Source organism: Danio rerio, chromosome 25, assembly GCF_052040795.2.
Source record: "Danio rerio strain M-AB ecotype USA chromosome 25, GRCz13ab, whole genome shotgun sequence".
In the NCBI taxonomy this organism is placed as follows: Eukaryota; Metazoa; Chordata; class Actinopteri; order Cypriniformes; family Danionidae; genus Danio; species Danio rerio.
Genome location: NC_141045.1, coordinates 36,887,501 through 36,905,544, shown reverse-complemented (window position 1 = coordinate 36,905,544; position 18,044 = coordinate 36,887,501). Strand labels below are relative to the sequence as shown.

At 37.9% G+C, this 18,044-nt stretch overlaps 2 protein-coding genes across 4 annotated transcripts in view; one reads left to right on the top strand and one right to left on the bottom strand.

Annotated features, from left to right (window-relative positions):
* The window catches only part of LOC100330575 (cysteine repeat modular protein 2), a 51,438-nt gene extending 48,924 nt beyond the window's left edge, over positions 1 to 2,514 (top strand). For both annotated transcript variants that reach the window (XM_087312548.1, XM_087312549.1), the window contains one exon: positions 314 to 2,514. In XM_087312548.1, coding sequence (XP_087168674.1) covers positions 314 to 714 — 401 coding nt within the window. In that variant the 3' untranslated portion in view covers positions 715 to 2,514. The remainder of the gene's footprint in view (positions 1 to 313) is intronic.
* otud7a (OTU deubiquitinase 7A) overlaps positions 1 to 18,044 on the bottom strand; it is a 192,211-nt gene that overhangs the window by 151,569 nt on the left and 22,598 nt on the right. The gene's annotated exons all lie outside the window — the stretch shown is intronic.

Here is an 18,044-nt window from a genome sequence, read left to right as displayed (position 1 = left end):
CTGCACGTGGGTCACGTGCTCGGCTGTTTCTGCTGTAAGTTTCCACTACACATTTTCATCTAAAAATGAATTTCCATTAGTTTAAATTCCTTCTCAATAAACTGCCTCTTCTCTGTGTTTTGGCTTTTGTACCCCTGTCTTCTTCGAGTATTTTAAAGTAGTACTTGCAATCCGATAATGATCTACCGGTGATGTTTCCCCCGGTCTTAAGAGTTTGTTCAGGGGTGTATTTGAAAAATACTTTAAAAAACTATGTAAATGAGGTTTTACAATAAATAAGTCAATTCAGTGCCATTCTCTTTCTCTTTTACAGCGTTGTGTCTTGAAGTGCCTGTACCAAATGAAAGTCAGGACGACATTATTCTGAGGTCCAAAGCAGTCCAGCATGCATCCGCAGCCTTACCCGCAGCTCTACTTCTAGCTGTGGTGCTAGCGCTAGTGGTGTTCGCCCTGGTGCAGGCAAGAGCCAAAAAAAGATTATGCTGGAGACGGAGCTATGAGCGGCTGAGCGGAGTGGCCCGAGAAGAGCCCAGACCTCGACCGATGCCACACGGTGTCCCGGAGCCGGAGGACAGCGGGGATGAAGTGGACGTGGTCTACACTAGTCGGGACGGATCAGTCTATCGGCGCTACGGCTTTATTCATGAGCCGGACACTGAGGAGGAGCAAGACGAAGAGGACACTACTGAAAACACACACCTCAGCAGAGCTTAAAACACGGACGTTTAATATACAGTACTGCGCACAAGTCTTAGGCCACTAGAAACAGAACCAGAATCAGGATTCATTTTAGGAGTCAAATATAGCAAGTACCTTTGATATATTTGTGGTGGAGTCCAGCAAATGATGCATTGTTTTCTGCAATGATGAGACACAAACAAATGCCATTACAAAGCGCGTAACACACACACACACACACACACACACACCTACTTGAAGCGCCCTTTGTCTTTTCTTTATTACAAACAGGCTCCATTTTAAAAACATTTTAAATGTGTAAAACTTACGAGGGTGGCGCAGTGGGTAGCACTGTCGCCTCACAGCAAGCATGTTGCTGGTTTAAGCCTCGAGTTTGCATGTTCTCCCCATGTTTGTGCAGATTTCCTCCTGGTGCTCCAGTTTCCCCCACAGTCCAAAGATATGCACTATACAGTAGGTGAATTGGGTAGGCTAAATTGTCTGTAGTGTATGTGTGTGTGACTGAGTGTGAATGGGTGTTTCCTATTGATGGGTTGCAGCTTGAAGGCATCCGATGTGTAAAATACATGCTGGATAATTTGGCGGTTCATTCTACTGTGGTGAGCCCTGATTGGTGAAGAGACTAAGCCGCAGGGAAACTGAATGAAAACTGATGAGATGATCACAGAGAGTTGAACAGGACTTTTCATTCATTCATTCATTCATTCTCTGCCGCTTTTCCGGGGCCAAGTTGCATCAGTCTTAGGAGAGAACCCCAGACTTCCCTTATCCCAGACACTTCCTCCGGGGGGATCCTGAGGCATTTCCAGGCCAGCCGAGAGACAAAGTCCCTCCAGCGTGTCCTGGGTCTTCCCAGAGGCCTCCCCCGGTGGGACACGCCTGGAACACCTCACTTGGTAGGCGTCCAGGAGGCATCCGAAACAGATGCCCGAGCTACCTCAGCTGACTTCTCTTGATGTGGAGGACCAGCGGCTCTACTCCGAGCTCCTTCTAGGTGTCAGAGCTCCTCACCCCATCCAGAAGAGTGCACCCTGCCGACCTTCGAAGGAAACTCCTTTCAGCTGCTTGCATCCGAGATCTTGTCCTTTCGGTCAGGACCCAAAGCTCATGACCATCGGTGAGAGGAGGAATACTCATTTTCCCCAGTGTATGCATTTTTTTTTGAAAGTATTCTCATGTTACAGCATTTATACACAAGTGTCTACAACTTTGAACAGTGCTGTAGCTTTGCAGGTCGGTTTTTAGAAGCATCTTAAGAGATATTGCCCAATTTATTCTGGATTTAGTTTGTCTCCATTTCTTCTCAATCTCACTGTAATCACAATTATTGACCAAAAACAATCTCTGGAAATGTAATTTGATATTTCAAACAGACAAATAAAGAACTAACCGACTCTAAACCTATTTTGGGGCTAAAAATTAGTGGCCTAAGACTTTTACACAGTGCAAATACTACTAATTTCTTGTTCACGCACATTTCTGTGGTCAAAGCCCACTGGATTGGAAGATGGTACTGATAGACAACTCAGCGTTATCGATGCTAAATTGATGCATGATAGCATATTTTAGGTGCTGCGTTCATGATTATTATGTACTGTGTATATTTATCTGGAGAATACTGCTGCCAGTCTATGTACTGTAGATTACCGCTATGCTGTTGTAATATAACCGTTTCCATCATTGAATGTTATTAACGATGTTTGATTTCCATGAAGTGGTAGCAATACTTTCTCTTTTGTCAGATTAAGAGGGAATAGGCAGGTTTTTTTATAGAGATTCTATCATGTTTTCTTATTAAAGATTATACAACCCGTTTCCCAAAAGCTCTCTTCTATCTTTAGTAAACGTTTTGATGAATGCAATAGGTTTAGGTCGGGAATTTGTGAGAAACTCTTTTTTTTTTTCCCTAGTCACACAATAAGTTCAAATGGCCATGCAGTTTCATAGATATCTTTTTAACAGTGGTCAAAAATAAAGTATGGGTCATAATTATTAATTTTATGCCAAAAACTAATTAGAATAGTAATTAAAAGTAGGGCTGCAACTAACAATTATTTTAATAACCTGTTAATCTGTCGATAATTTTTCCGATTAATCAATGAATTGGATTTAAAGAAAAGAGAGAAGCATTATTTTCTTAGCATAGTTTTAATTTTATTAATAAAAAATAAAGTAGTTTTATCCTGTTTTCAAACCAAATATCCAAATATTTTTAAATCAAGATACTAGACACATGAAATGGCATAAGAAATTATTTCTTGTTTTACTGACAAAGATCATGTTGCATTAAGAAATGTAGACTCCAAAAACTGATTTTGCTGCTGGTCAGGCTCGGCTCCAGCATGGATTTTTTAGGGTGAACCAAGTGACATTCCAGGTTTCCAGGTGGGCCGAAATAGTATAATTAGCATTGTTGCAATCAATTCAGTTACAATTTAGTAACGACCCATAAGAATTTTACTTGCTATAATTTGTTATTTCTACACATTACTAAATTCATCCATAACAGAGTTGACAAACTATATAAAAGTTTCTCTCTGTTTGGCAAAAGCGGATTTATAAAATTTAAATATGCTGGAAATAATTACTTTTTTTTTTTTTAAAGAGTTTTAATCTTTGATTCTATTGCATGAGTATTTTACATTTCAAGAAGTTACTCATATTGCTTTTAAATGCATATAATAATCTTTACAATAGCTGTAACTAGTGTTTTCAACAAGAATCAACAAGAAAGACAGATTACAATTTGCTAAATGACACTGGGAAAAAAAAATAATAAAAAAAAATAATAATTTTTGGAGACATGTCCTGTGGTCTGATGGAGCTAAGAGTGAACTGTTTGGCCATAATGACCAGTGTTACATTTGGAGGGCAAAGGGGAAAGCTTACAAGCCTAGAACACCATCCCAACTGTGAAGTATGGGGGCGGCAGCATCATGTTGTGGGGCTGTTTTGCTGCAGGAGGGACTGGTCCACTTCACAGCATAGATGGCATCATGAAGAAAGAACATTAAGTAGAAATACTGAAGCAACATCTCAAGACATCAGCCAGGAAATTAAAACTTGGCCACAAATGGGTCTTCCAAACACACCATGAGACTAAGCATACTGCCAAATTAGTTCAAATGTGCTTTAAGGACAACAGAGTGAATGTTTTGGAGTGGCCATCACAAAGCCCTGATCTCAATCCTATAGAAAACCTGTGCGCAGAGTTGAAAAAGCTTGTGCGAGCAAGACAGCCTACAAATCCGCTTCAGTTACACAAATTCTGGAATGGGCCAAAATTTTGTAGCTAAAGTGTTTTTCTTACAGTGAAGATGCTTAAAAGCACAGTTTGTTTCATATTTTTATTTTATTGTATTTATTTTTCTTTCCTTTGCAGAGTGGAAAATAACTGTTTGCAGTTGAAGTCAGAATTATTAGCCCTCCTGAACATTAGCAGGCCTTTTCCTCCCCAATTTCTGTTTAATTGAATTTTTTCTTCAACTTATTTCTGAACATAATAGATTTAATATTTGATTTCTAATAACTGCTTATCTTTGCTATGATGACTATACATAATATTTTACTAGACATTTTTCAAACTACAAGCGTTCAGATTCAAAGCGTGATTTAAAGGCTGTATTAGGGTAATTAAGCAAGTTATCGTCTAACAGTAGTTTTTTCTGCAAACAATTAAAATACATTGCTTAAGGGGGCTATTAATGTTGACCTTAAAATAGGTTTAAAAACATTTACACCTGCTTTGATTCTAGCCTAAATAACACTAATATTTTTCTTCAGGAGAAAGAAGAATTATTAGAGGAAATACTGTTAAAATCCCTTGCTCTGTTAAGCATCATTTGGGAAATATTTATAAAAAAAAAAACAAATCTCAGGAGCGCTAATCATTTTGCCTTCAACTGATCATCTCTTTGAATAATCGTGATTACAATTAAAACCAAAATAATCGTGATTATGATTTTTCCCAAAAATCGAGCAGCCCTACAATTAAGATTGAAGTCTGTTATGCAAACAATAACAACGGTCTTAACGCATTTCCTGTTTTACATTGTTAATTTCCATAGCTTACGTGAATCCTATGGATTAACGGCCACTTAAAATGTTAAAATATGATTGAATTGCCTCTTGTTACAGTTATTACAGTTTGACCACAAGCATAACATGTTCATGCGCCAATAACACGACTACATTGAACTGGTCTATGAGCAGAGCTTACAAAGCCTTCTTTGTTATTATCATTAGTTAATGCATTTACTAACATGAACTAATCATAAACACCACATGTACAGCATGTATTTATCATAATTGAACATTTACTAATGCATTATTAACATCCAAGTCTATGCTTGATAACATTAGTTAATGCACCATGAGTTAACATGAATTAACAATGAACTTAACGTTAACTAACATGAACAAATACAGTAGTGAATGTATTGATCATTGTTTGTTCATGTTAGTAAATGCATTAATTAACATTAACTAATGAACCTTATTGTAAAGTGTGACCATATAATTTATCAAAACAAGGTACCCGCCATCTTGTGCCAATGAAAGTGGCTAGATCATTATTAGTTATGAAGTGTTCCAGTCTTTCAGGAATGTTTGCACTTACGTGTTGATAAGTTGTTATTATAAAGTTCCACCCTCCCAGTCATAATCAAGCTTTGTAGTTCCCCCTCGAGCACATTGTTTGTCATTACTCGTTTAATTGCTCTAAATGCTAGATTATATGCGGATACGATCACAGAATGTTCTTGTTCACAGTGCATGTTTTCAACAGGAATGCATGTCATGATAACCATCTAATGACTGTCATTCATGTCATTTTAAGCGTGTCACTGAGTCATCAGTATGTGATGGATCAATCTGATGCCCGGTGCGAATAGCAGATCACCTTGAGCACATCTGCATGCCTTGCGCTGATGCACTAGAAAACTTAAGCAGTGTTTTTCAGGTAAATGATGCCATTAAAGGGTTACCAAGTGCAGGGGCGCTACTAAGGGGGAGGTTAGGACAATTCTAAGGCCCCGTTTACACAAATGCGTTTTCGTTTTAAAACCCATAAGTTTTGCTACGGTTACGGCATCCGTCCACACTACGCTGGAGTTTGAGCGCCGAAAACGGAGCGTTTTGAAAACGCTGGAGAGACCGTTTTCATTCTGAAACGCTGCTGCTCCGTCTCAGTGTGGATGAGGGAAAACGGAGACATCTGAAAACGGAGGTGGGACTGCTGAGATTCGCTACCTGATTGGGGCTTTTGTGTCATTGCCTTCGTCACTGTATCCTTCCCTTATTCGTCAAGCCTCTATCACATGACTATAACACATGGCTTTAACGTTACCGGAAGACAGTACTGTAAACAACAACATGTGCACAGAAATGGGAGCGTTGTTTGCACTATTGTCTGTTTTAGGCGCCATTGTGCAGTTATTTGTTACTGTTAGTATCAACTCGACCTCGTCGTCTGTCCACAAAAATACCTCTCTTGCTTTCTTTACCATCGCGTTAAATGTTCAACCGGTGTTTGTTGACTAACAATAACCAAATGCTGAGCAAGACGCATGCTTTCTGTTTATACTAGAACGTGCATGCCCAGAATGCGCGAATGGTCACGTGATATACATTTGTGGTGGCATACTGTGGACAGAGATATGTTCAGAGATGCTAGGTGAAACGCTAGTGTGGACGCAGATCATTTTTTATCTAAAACGCCGTTTTAAAACTAAAACGCACTAGTGTAAATGGGGCCTAAGGGCCCACACTGTTGTGGAGCCCCAAAGTTAAGCTGTGGTCACACTGCACTTTTCTCCACTGACCTCTTTTCATATACAGGCGAATGTGTCAAACCGGAAACGCAAGCTCGTGTGAAAAGTTTGCTGCGTTGGAAAGTTCAAGCTTGGCGAACTCTGACCTGCGAAATTGCATTACTTAAATGCGTGAGACCAATCAAACATCTAAACATGACCTGTCTGGACAGGAATTTAAAACATGGACCAATGGCTCACTACTTTTAAATGTCTAATCATCTTGTATAATCCAGCCTCTTTTAGCAGCGCCGTACAACAGAACTTTGCACGCACAAACTCTAGTGAAGTGGTCACCAATCTCGTTTCTATAGGTCTGGTTCCCAGCAGGGTTTAGTTCCAACTTGCCTCAACACACCCGCCTGGGTGTTTAAAGTATACCTAATAAGACCTTGATTAGCTTGTTCAGCTGTGTTTGATTAGGGTTGGAGCTAAAATCTGCAGGACACCGGCCCTCCAGGAACAAGTTTGGCGATCTCTGCTCTAGTGTGACTGGCATTACTATTAGGGGCTTGCCAATCTCAACCCAACATCAACCCCACACCCCCATCTGTTTTATCAGCGACACAACCCCACCTCAACGACCCTCTTCACTTTCATCCATGACAACCCCAGTCGGATTTGCTTTTGGCATCATCGAAAAAACCCAAGTATTTCATGTTTTGTCAGTCGTATGAAAATGGACAATTTTAAAAAGGAGGTGTGGCGCCCAACCCCACCTGTCAATGGGTGATGAGCAAATCGTACTAAATTGTACAAATGAGATCATACGAATTCGCCACCAAATCAAAAAGTAGCAAATTGCCATGAGATTGTGTTGGATCTTCACACACAAAGTAGTCCTACCTGAAAATCTAAATTTGAAAAGGCTCTATAATAAATTGGACAGATCCTCAATGCACTGATTTCTTCCCTTTGTGCTGCTCAGTTTTGGATGTGTCCGCAGATACCGGAGGGCTGCAAACTTTGATGCGTCAAGAGCTTCACTCATGCACCGGCTGCGCAGACAAGGTGTGCATCACTCTGTAAAATTATTTTGTAATATTAAAAGTTTCTGTTCTCTCATCCTTCTGATGAGTTTCTGATAGTTTCAGTGCTGCGAACAGTTTGTAAAGCCTGGCCCATTGTGGTCAAAGTAGTTGATTAAATTAAAAGTGAAAGTGACGGGCGCAATATGGATCGTCATTAACAGAAAAAGATTTAGCCTAATACAGGCTACTCTGAAACTGAATATTTCACTGTAATTTTATTTATTTTAATATTTTATTGAACAGAGCAGTGTGTTTTGATTGGTGTCAATAGTGGCAGTTTATGCTCAGACTTCAAAGAAAAATCTTAACATTAAAAAAGGAAACATAAGCAGGACCACAACAGATCAATGTCATACTGAATGCTCAAATAATGTAGCCTAGTTTACAGCAGACATCATGTTTTTAGATTGTGTCGTCTGTCATACAGTAAGTCTACAGGTGTGTTATTTTTACTAAAGAAGATATATTAGTTGAGTTTAATCACCAAAGTTTAAATTGCATTATGTAAAAAAATTAAAAATGGCACAGTATCGGGATCAGATCTGTATCGGTCGATGCTTAGAAACTTCGTATCGGGATCAGTTCCAACGGTATCAGTGCATCCCTACAAAGACCTATAAAGAATTTGTAATTCATTTAAAATAATTCAACCGATTAGATTAAACAATTAAATTAAATGGAACAGAGGTAAACCTTGGGAAGAGGTGCACTGATAGAAAACAGGAAGATACAATATAGTTTCAACAGAGTTGTGCAGATAGCAGATTGTTGCTAAGACGAAGGAAGAGCTCGTTTTTAAACACTTCCTATCAAAATGTGCAGAAATGCAGCCACAAAAGCACCCGAGAAAGCGTTTACATAAAAATATGCTTATTCTGCAAAGACTTTTGTACACTGGTTATTTTGTAGAAGACTTGACACAGGAAATTGTGTTGAAACCAGGAATGCATATCATACATCAAAAGTGTGATGAAACATCTCGCACACAAGGCCTAGAGAATGGTAAACACCAAGTTCAGCATCTACACCATGTACCCACCCAGAAAACCACTAACACGAAGACAGTCTCAGAAGAACTCAACTTTTTGGTTGATGCAGGCATTAGATTCTGATCAATGCGTCAGAATTAAAAGGCACATTAATGACAGAAATATTCAAATGAATAAAGAGATATAATTAATAATAAAGTTTACATCCCACACGATCATTATGAATGTGAAAATATTCAAAAATCAATAGATCATTTTCTGATGGTGAGAGCAACACAAACTCATACAAAACCTTTGTATGAACCTTTGAGTTCACAGACTCAATAAAATGATTGGACATCTTTACATTGCAGAGAATCAAAGCAAGAATTACCCATGCTCATTGTTCACTGTGCAAATACATCAACAATAAAAAAAATTTTGAACACCACTTTGAACAGCCAAGGTGGGACTGGCAGATCAGAAATCCTGGGCAGAGCCGGCTGAGCAATAAACCAAGACAGTAGCTGTGTTTACATCCAAAGATAGAAATTAGATTTATGAGGAAAACTGAAAAAAAAACCTGACCTCCACCTAAATCAGGGGTGCTCAAACTCTGGTAGTTGGAACACCAGCCCTCCAGAACAATCACGTGGCATCATGGGATATCTTAGCTTCTATCGGATGCCCACTTGAGAATCTCGGCGGAAGTAGTAGGTTATCCGGGTACTTCTCACATACTGTTTTAAGAATTCACACTTGGCTAATGCTGGATACTGATTGCAGGTTTGTCATGCTGTCCCAGGAGAGAACCCTGATCTCAGAGATACTTGAACCCCGGGCTCCCGCCTGGTCATTTAGCATAGAAGGGGGTCTGAGATCAGATAGGTCTCCCCTTGGTATAAGAGGAAAAATGGAAAGATGGGATGGATAGGGGGATTCTTCAAAGACTATGATGAGGGAGGTCAGAAAAATGAACTATTTATGTAGGCTAGGAATCATCTGATTGGTTTATTGATGACTGCTGATGAGAGACCAGCAGCGCCGGAGTGGGACTACTTTTCAGCCTTGGTGTTTCAAGCCTCAGACCGATAAATCAGCTGCTTTAGAACCTTAAATGTTCAACAACCTTAACAGTATATGTCTTAACAATAAATATGAATAAAATAAGTTAGACGAGGATCGAACCCGGGTCGGCGACGTCGTAATCTACATGCCAACCACTGGACCACAACAGCAATACATTGAGTAGTGACTCATCTGAATTATATCATCATTTATCTGCAGGCTGCATCTTGCTCACGAAGCTGCGAGAAAATTGATAAAAAGAGCAGAGCTGCGGACAAGCTGGAGAGCTGGAGGAGCTGGAACAAAAAGCATGGAAAGTTTGTTGATGCCCACAACGGATTGACAAGAAGGTCAGAGAATTCAGAAAGTCTCCATGTGTCCACAAAAGGGCCTACTTGACTGAGTCAAGACAGGCAGAGGGTTAAGGGTAAGGGTGTCCAAACTCCTGGAGGGCTGATGTCCTGGAGAGTTTAGCTCCAACCCCAATCAAACACACCTGAACCAGCTAATCAAGCTCTTACTAGATGTAGTAAAAACTTCATGGCAGGTGTGTTAAAGCGAGTTGGGGATAAACTCTTCAGGACACCGGCCCTTCAGGACTGAGTTTGGACACACATGGTTTAGGGACTATATATATGGGTATTATGGGCATATGAACACATTTCTGAAAGACCACAGTGACAAATGAGTCCCTGCATTGATCCTGTGGGCCAGCCTGACCACCCGCCGGACACCCAATCACACCTGCAGTTCTCCACGGTGGACATCCAACTTCAGCCTCCAGCGCCTAGACTGCAGCTCCACAAAGGAAGCTTGGCCAGAAGAATAATGGTCGTGCCCAACTGAGCCTGGTTTCCCTCAAGTTTTTTTCCCCCCTTCACTTCATCCATAAGTGAAGTTTTCTCCTCGCCGCTGCCACCATGGGCTTGCTCGGATCAGGACTTGCTCTTCAGTGTTCGGACTTTCAGCAGTGAAATTTACTGAACTGAACTTTCAGTCTGATCTCACGAGAAAACGTAAGTATTTTATGTTTTGCCAGTTTAGTGGCTGATTCGTACGAATTCAGTCGTACGAAATGGTACGATTTTAAAAAGGAGGCGTGGCACCTGACCCCACCCCTAACCGTCATTGGGCGATAAGCAAATCGTACTAAATTCTACGAATAAGATCGTACAAAATTCATACAAATTAGCGACTAAATGAAAGTTACGAATTGCCGTGAGATTGTTGGAACTTTAGCTCTGAAATCTGAACCATTAAGCTGCTTTGACTCAATCTACATTGTGAAAAGCGCTAAAGATGTAAACATGAATTGAATTACAGGACAGGGAGAGGATTCAGAGACAACTTTCATGACCGTAACAGGACAATCAGAAGGTTAGTGTACAGTAGTTTCCAAATAAACTTGTATGGCATGATTAGCTTGAGTAACCGTGTTTAATTTGGGTTGAGACCAAACACTGCAGGGTTGAGTTCTTTAGTAGCCGGATGAAGTGCATTTCATTACGGTGCAGTTCATTAATGGTAGAGTCTTTCAGTCTAATTTAAAAATCAACAGGTATATATTGAAGAGGGTTGAAAGGACTCTAAGACCGTGCCCCACAAGGTTGAGTTGGACACACCTTATGAAGCACACTACTACTGATCAATGAAGATATCCCTCAAAGTCCTGAAAGGAATGGTTTTGGGCTGTATCTGATGCGTCACCCCTCTGATTAATGTGAGGACTCAGGAAGGCAGAACAGTACAACTCAATTCACTCAGGTTTATTTGCGTAGCATTCGTCACAATAATTATCATTCCAAAGCAGCTTTACACAAGGTGCACATAATTACTTCACAGATACTTTCTCTACTTGCACTACATTAAGCAAGTAATGCTACTTTTACTAGAGTATGATTTTTTTCAGTACTCTTTCCACAACTATTCACGTTGCACTGATTTTCATGATGCATTGTAGGACTTTTCACAGGGCGAACGTTTCAGTGCACTAGAAGAATTTAGCGATTGAGACAGCAGTTAAAACAGCTGACTGATTAATAAGTGCACTAACAAGGATGCTGACATTTTCAGCATACCAAAACGGCTTTGATGCTCTAGCAACTTTACAGCCCATGTTTAAAAGCATTAAAACACACAATTCATTCGACTGTAAAAATGTTTAACCATTGCCAAACTGCATTCAACACAGAACTATGAAACTGACTCGCATGTTTGTGTTTCAAAGGAGCTACTAGACACTTTTATGAGCTACGATATGTGAACATGAGCAACATACTGTTGACCTGAGATTAATCAGAGCACTAACCATCACCCCAGTCCAGGTCAAACACTTCCAAGTGCTGACGCATCAGCAAATGTGTGCCTAAGTGTGTTTGTCAAGCTGATCTTATTGTAAACTCGTTCCTTTGTAACACTCCTTTTCAAACGCTCCTTGCGACTCATAACTTCGTAATGTCTGTGTGGGCTTCAAATGGTAAGCATGTTCAAATCACCACAAATCCCTCCGACAATATCCAGTTATGCAATAACCTCTCCACGTTAGTCATGTTGGTCAATATTGAACGTTAGGGGTCAAAACGTCAGCACATTAATCATACAGATAAGAGCGGGTGTATACCTTAAATTGGAAATTTAGTGTAATCCTATAGCAAAATTGTGAATTTGCATACATACGAGTGAGACAGATGCAAATGTAGATTGTATGAGATATAAATCTACCATTAAATGATCCAATAGATGACCAGTTTAGTCATGTGGTCCTTATTATACTCGTAGATGTTTATTTAACAGGCGAACATGCTCTTTTCCTCTCGTTGATATTTGTTAATGAGCACTAGAAACACGTCAGTGATAGTTTAACAATTAAACTCAATTCGTCTTCCCTGTTATATAATCATGTACGCTATCAATATACTGTAGATCGAGGTTTCAGATTCTGTTTGTTTAGTCGTGAGATTGGATATGCGTGTCCGGGTTCAATCCTTTAATCGTTTTAATTATTAATACTTCCTTAAATAAAATTTCCAAGCAATATTTGTACCTCAAACAAATGCACATGTCATGATCATGGCATCTAGAATGACAATTTCGATTTGAAAAGTCCAATATGCCATTTCTGTTTGTTTTCAGGGCGTTTGTCTTACTAAACCTAAATGTATCCTGCGAGACTGCCAGACCTCAACCCTGTTGAGCTACGTCCACAGACTGACTAACACTCACGTCATTGCGTTGCTAGTTTGCAACAGCCTTTCTTTTGTGTCTTTTAAGCTACTAAAAAGGACAAATAGTGGCATTGTTTCATGATGCTTGTAATTATTCTTACGTAAAGTGTTCCTCACTTGTGGTTTGGCTTTGAATCCTTCCCTTGGATCCAAAGTGTAATACAATTAAAAACCAGTTCTGTTCGCATTCATTTGCTGCAAGGCTTTAACAAGACTGACTTTCTTGTTTTGCCTTAAACTAATAGGGTAAGTATATGATACACACAATGACGATCCGTTTTGTGGTAATGAATAGCTTACTGATAAAGGAAAGCAACTCGTTTGACGGCAACAGAAACTGAAATTAGGGCATCATGTTTGTTTACCAGGTTACATGTACAGTACATGTCAATTATAAATGTACGAAAGGCCATTATGTGTTGTGAATAAGTCACGTATGAGGGTGTTGCTAGGTGCAATTTAACCTGACAGGACCTTTCATTCATTCACTTTGCTTCAGCTTAGTCTCCATTTCAGAGGTTGAACTGCTAACTATTCCGGCATATGCATTACGCAGCGGAGGCCCTTTTAGCTGCAACCCAGTACTGGGAAACACCCATACACACATTTACACACACTAATAAGGCCAATTCAGTTTATTCAATTATTATATAAAAGTAAAAAAAAAAAAATCCAGTCCACAATTACTCTTTATATTGAAAATATGTTATTGTGTGAGTGTTTTTCACCAAATCAGTGAAATCATTTATGAATTTGGAAATTAAAGAGTTAAAATCTAGTAATTTTCTAAACCGTTTAGTAGTTTTGATCAGGAATGAGGCTGATTAACAGATTTATGCAAATATTTAAAAATAAATCTTTATTTGATGCATTAGTATGCATTTCATACTATATTCCCCCAGTCCAAAGACATGCGGTACAGGTGAATTGGGTAGGCTAAATTGTCCATAGTGTATGAGTGTGTGGATGTTTCCCAGAGATGGGTTGCGGCTGGGAGGGCATCCGCTACGTAAAAACTTGCTGGATAAGTTGGCGGTTCATTCCGCTGTGGCGACCCCGGATTAATAAAGAGATTAAGCCGACAAGAAAATGAATGAATGAACTACTCAACAAAGCATCTAATATTTAACCCAACTGGTTGGGTTATGTTTAACCTTTATTGGGTTATTTATTAATAACTCAAGCCTTGCATTCAAGTCTGCTTTAGGAGGAGTCATTAAACAGTAAAGAGCGTAACCCTAATGTAAACGAGGTTTCTTATGCACTCTGGACACATGCAGGCACAAATATTCTCCAGCATGACGACACCTTCTTTGATTGAGACAGGGATTGGCCTTTAAATTAAAGGTGAATAGCAACGCAGCGATGACTCAGTTAATAACCTAAATAATAGCTAGTTTCACTCAAATAAATACAGGGAAGAGTTTACATTGTTGATTAGGTTGCTAAGGGCTACTGGGTCACAGCCATGATTAAAGTTAATAAAATTCATTAAAAAAACAAACCCTAAACCATATCACAGACCAACAATTTTATATTCAAATAAAATGGTTAACAACTGTCCTGCCATAAACCTTATAGTCTTACTCGCTCTATATACCAAACACTTTTCTAATGCGACTTTTAGTTTCTGAGAATTTCATACTATTTCCCTAAATCAACAGAGTGAAGGAGGGCAGAGCAAGCCAAATAAAGGAAACACAATGAAGCTCAGATAAATGAAAAGATTAGGACACATTAAGCATGACAACGGTGGACAAACCAGTTGAACTAAAACACAGACCATTATCACACTTACAAAATGGCTTCAAAACAGAATGAATGCAAGCGTCTTCGAGAACACAATGAAAACCGGTAAAACTGAAACCGTAATTATTTCTACAGAACATTTTCTGAAGTTACATAGAGTCTGTGTATGCGTGCGTGCATCTGAACATTCCCACACACACACACACCTTTTTATCTGTCAAAGTTCGGCACTATTTTTGAAGCAGCATAGTTACTAATTACAGTAATAGACATGCTACTCACTCAAAACAGTTGGGTTATTAATAACCCAACAGGTAACCCAATGAAGGGTCATTTGGCAATCAACCTGCTGTTGGGTTATTTTAAGGTTTACCCAATAATATGGATTATAAAAATAACTTATTTGCTGGGTTTTTATTTGACAAAAAGTGCACTCTAAAAAACAGAGTTATTTATTTACCCCAATGGTTGAGTTAAACATGTCTGTTGCTTTGTTGGGTTATTTTTAACCTTTATTGGGTTACTTAATACCCCAACCAGTTGGGTTAAATACATGGTGCTTTGTCGAGTTTTTTAATCGTTATTGGGTTATTTATTAATACCTCAACCAGTTGGGCTAAATATTTGGTGCTTTGTTGGGTTATTTTTAACCTTCATTGGGTTATTTATTTATTGACTCAACCAGTTGGGTTAAAAATGTAGAATTTAACTGACACAGAACAGCTGTATTAATACCGGCAAGTAATATATATTCCAAGAACAATATATATATATATATATATATATATATATATATATATATATAAAATATATATATATATATATAAAATATATATATATATATATAAAATATATATATATATAAAATATATATATATATATATATATATATATATATATATATATATATATATATATATATATATATATATATATATATATATTTTTTTTTTTTTTTTTTTTTACTTTTTTTTTATTATTATTAACCTACATGGTTTTGTACATGTCTGTGTATAATACCTTTTCAATAAAGTGATTTTGTGTACCATTTAAGATTCAATAGTAGGAAAAACAAATACTATGGAAGTCAGTGGTTACTGGTTTCCAGTTCTTCAGAATGCAGTATCTTTTTTGTGCTCAGTGGAGGAAAGAAACTCAAATAGGTTTTGTGACGAGTCAATAAAAGGCAGACTTTCCGGTAAATGAGGGTTCCTTTATCCTTAATATACAGCAAGGTTCCTGACTCTTGACAATAGCAACTCTCTACTAGCCGGGCTTCCAGCTAACTCTATCAAACCTCTTCTGATGCTTCAGAACGCAGCAGCACGAGTGGTCTTTATTGAACCTAAAAGAGCACATCACACCGCTGCTCATCCATTTGCACTGGCTGTCAGTTGCTGCTCGCATCAAATTCAAAGCTCTGATGTTTGCTTAAAGTGACTTCTGGCTTTGCTCCTTATCTGCTGATCTATGTGCCCTCCAGAAACTAGCGTTCTGTTACTGAACGTCGCCTCGTGGTTCCATCCCAAAGAGGGAAGAAATCACTTTCCCGAACTCTCGCGTTTAATCTGCCCAGTTGGTGGAATGAACTCCCTAACTGCATCAGAACAGCAGAGTCACTCGCTGTCTTCAAAACAAGACTAAAAACTCAACTATTTAGTCTCTACTTTTCTTCCTTATCTGCAATTGCCTCTCTGGCTCCACCGCTAACTGTACTAAAAACTAATGTTTTGCTTCTTACACTGTACACACCTGAAACTTGCCTACAGCACTTATTCATTGTTGCTCTTATAGTTGTGTAAGCTGCTTTCTTGTCCTCATTTGTAAGTCGCTTTATTTACATTTAGTAATTTAGCTGATGCTTTTATCTAGAGCACACGTTCAATACTTAACCACTATATTGCACATTTTATCATGGGATCAGTGGCGGATTTGGGGGCTCTAAGCAACCTCAGCAAGGGGCCCCAAGTCCTGAAATGAACCTACTTTATTTATTATATATATATATTATTTATATTATTTTTTTAATATCAATCTTACTTTCTACGCGTTCTTAATGCAAGTTCTACATTAAATAAATTGTCTTAAAATGAATTTACAACTAAAAATAATACGTTTTATAAATTGACAGCTGGACTGCTTTATGACTGAGAATGGTGGATATGCGTTTCATACTATTATTAATATTACATAACGTTACATTTTTATAATAATATTATAATTTATTGTATATGAAATATAGAACTACGTAAAAATGTATTTGTTCGACTTCAGTATACAAAATGTGATAGAAAATGAGGTTATATTTTGTTTATAGATATAATTTATACTTCTACATGTTTATAGAGGGCCCTCAGATGTCCTGGGGGGGGGAAAAAAACTCAGCACATTTCTAATCATAATAGTTTTAATAACTCACCTCTAATAACCGATTTATTTTATCCTTGCCATGATGACAGTAAATAATATTTGACTAGATATTTTTCAAGACACTATGCAGCTTAAAGTGACATTTAAATGCTTAACTAGGTTAATTAGGCAAGTTATTGTATGATGATGGTTTGTTCTGTAGACTATTGAAAAATATATAGCTTAGAGGTTAATAATTGTCCTTAAAATGTCGTTTAAAATTTTTTAAAATCTGCTGTTATTCTAGCTAAAATAAAACAAATAAGACTTTCTCCAGAATAAAAAAAAATATTATCTATACATCTATAGACATACTGAGAACATTTCCTTGCTCTGTTCATCATTTGGGAAATATTAAACTTATTATTATTATTTTTTTATTCAAAAGGGGGGCTAATAATTCTGACTTCAACTGTATATCGCAATGTCAGATTTTACCAATATCGTGCAGCTGTAATATCTACAATACATTCACAAAATCCATGATATTTAGTAACTGCATAACCTCTGCAAACCCTAAAATAGCATCGTCATGTCAGAAGAATTTGACTTTACTGGAATCACTGAACGAGCCGAACCTGTTAATAAGATGAGATTTTAAAGTCGAGTTCTACATATTTATGCATACAAACATGTCTATTTATATTACACACTAGTGTCATTTTCTAGGATGTAGTGAAATTCTAATGGTTTGACATAAGGCATGCCTTTTCATTTGACGGTGTTTATTTGCAGAAAACACTCCTCGAGAGAAGACTGTGTGTGTGTGAGACGTGTAAATGGAGAAGCATTCTAAAGAATGGTGTGAGTTACCAATGCTCTGTATGTGCTCATGTGGAAATTCCTGGTGATTATGCAAAAAGATTGAAATGTAGATTATAAGCAAGTAAGCTGTAGTCATTTATAAAGAATTTATAAAGCATGAATAGTCCTCACTTTAGATTAGGTCACAAAACTGCATGAAGTTTAGTTAATAAGGCATTTATTAGCATATTAGTTAACTATTACTATATGCCTGAATAATAAGATTTATAAATGTTGATTTCAATAGTTTATTAATCATTTACTAACTTATTCTGAATTATC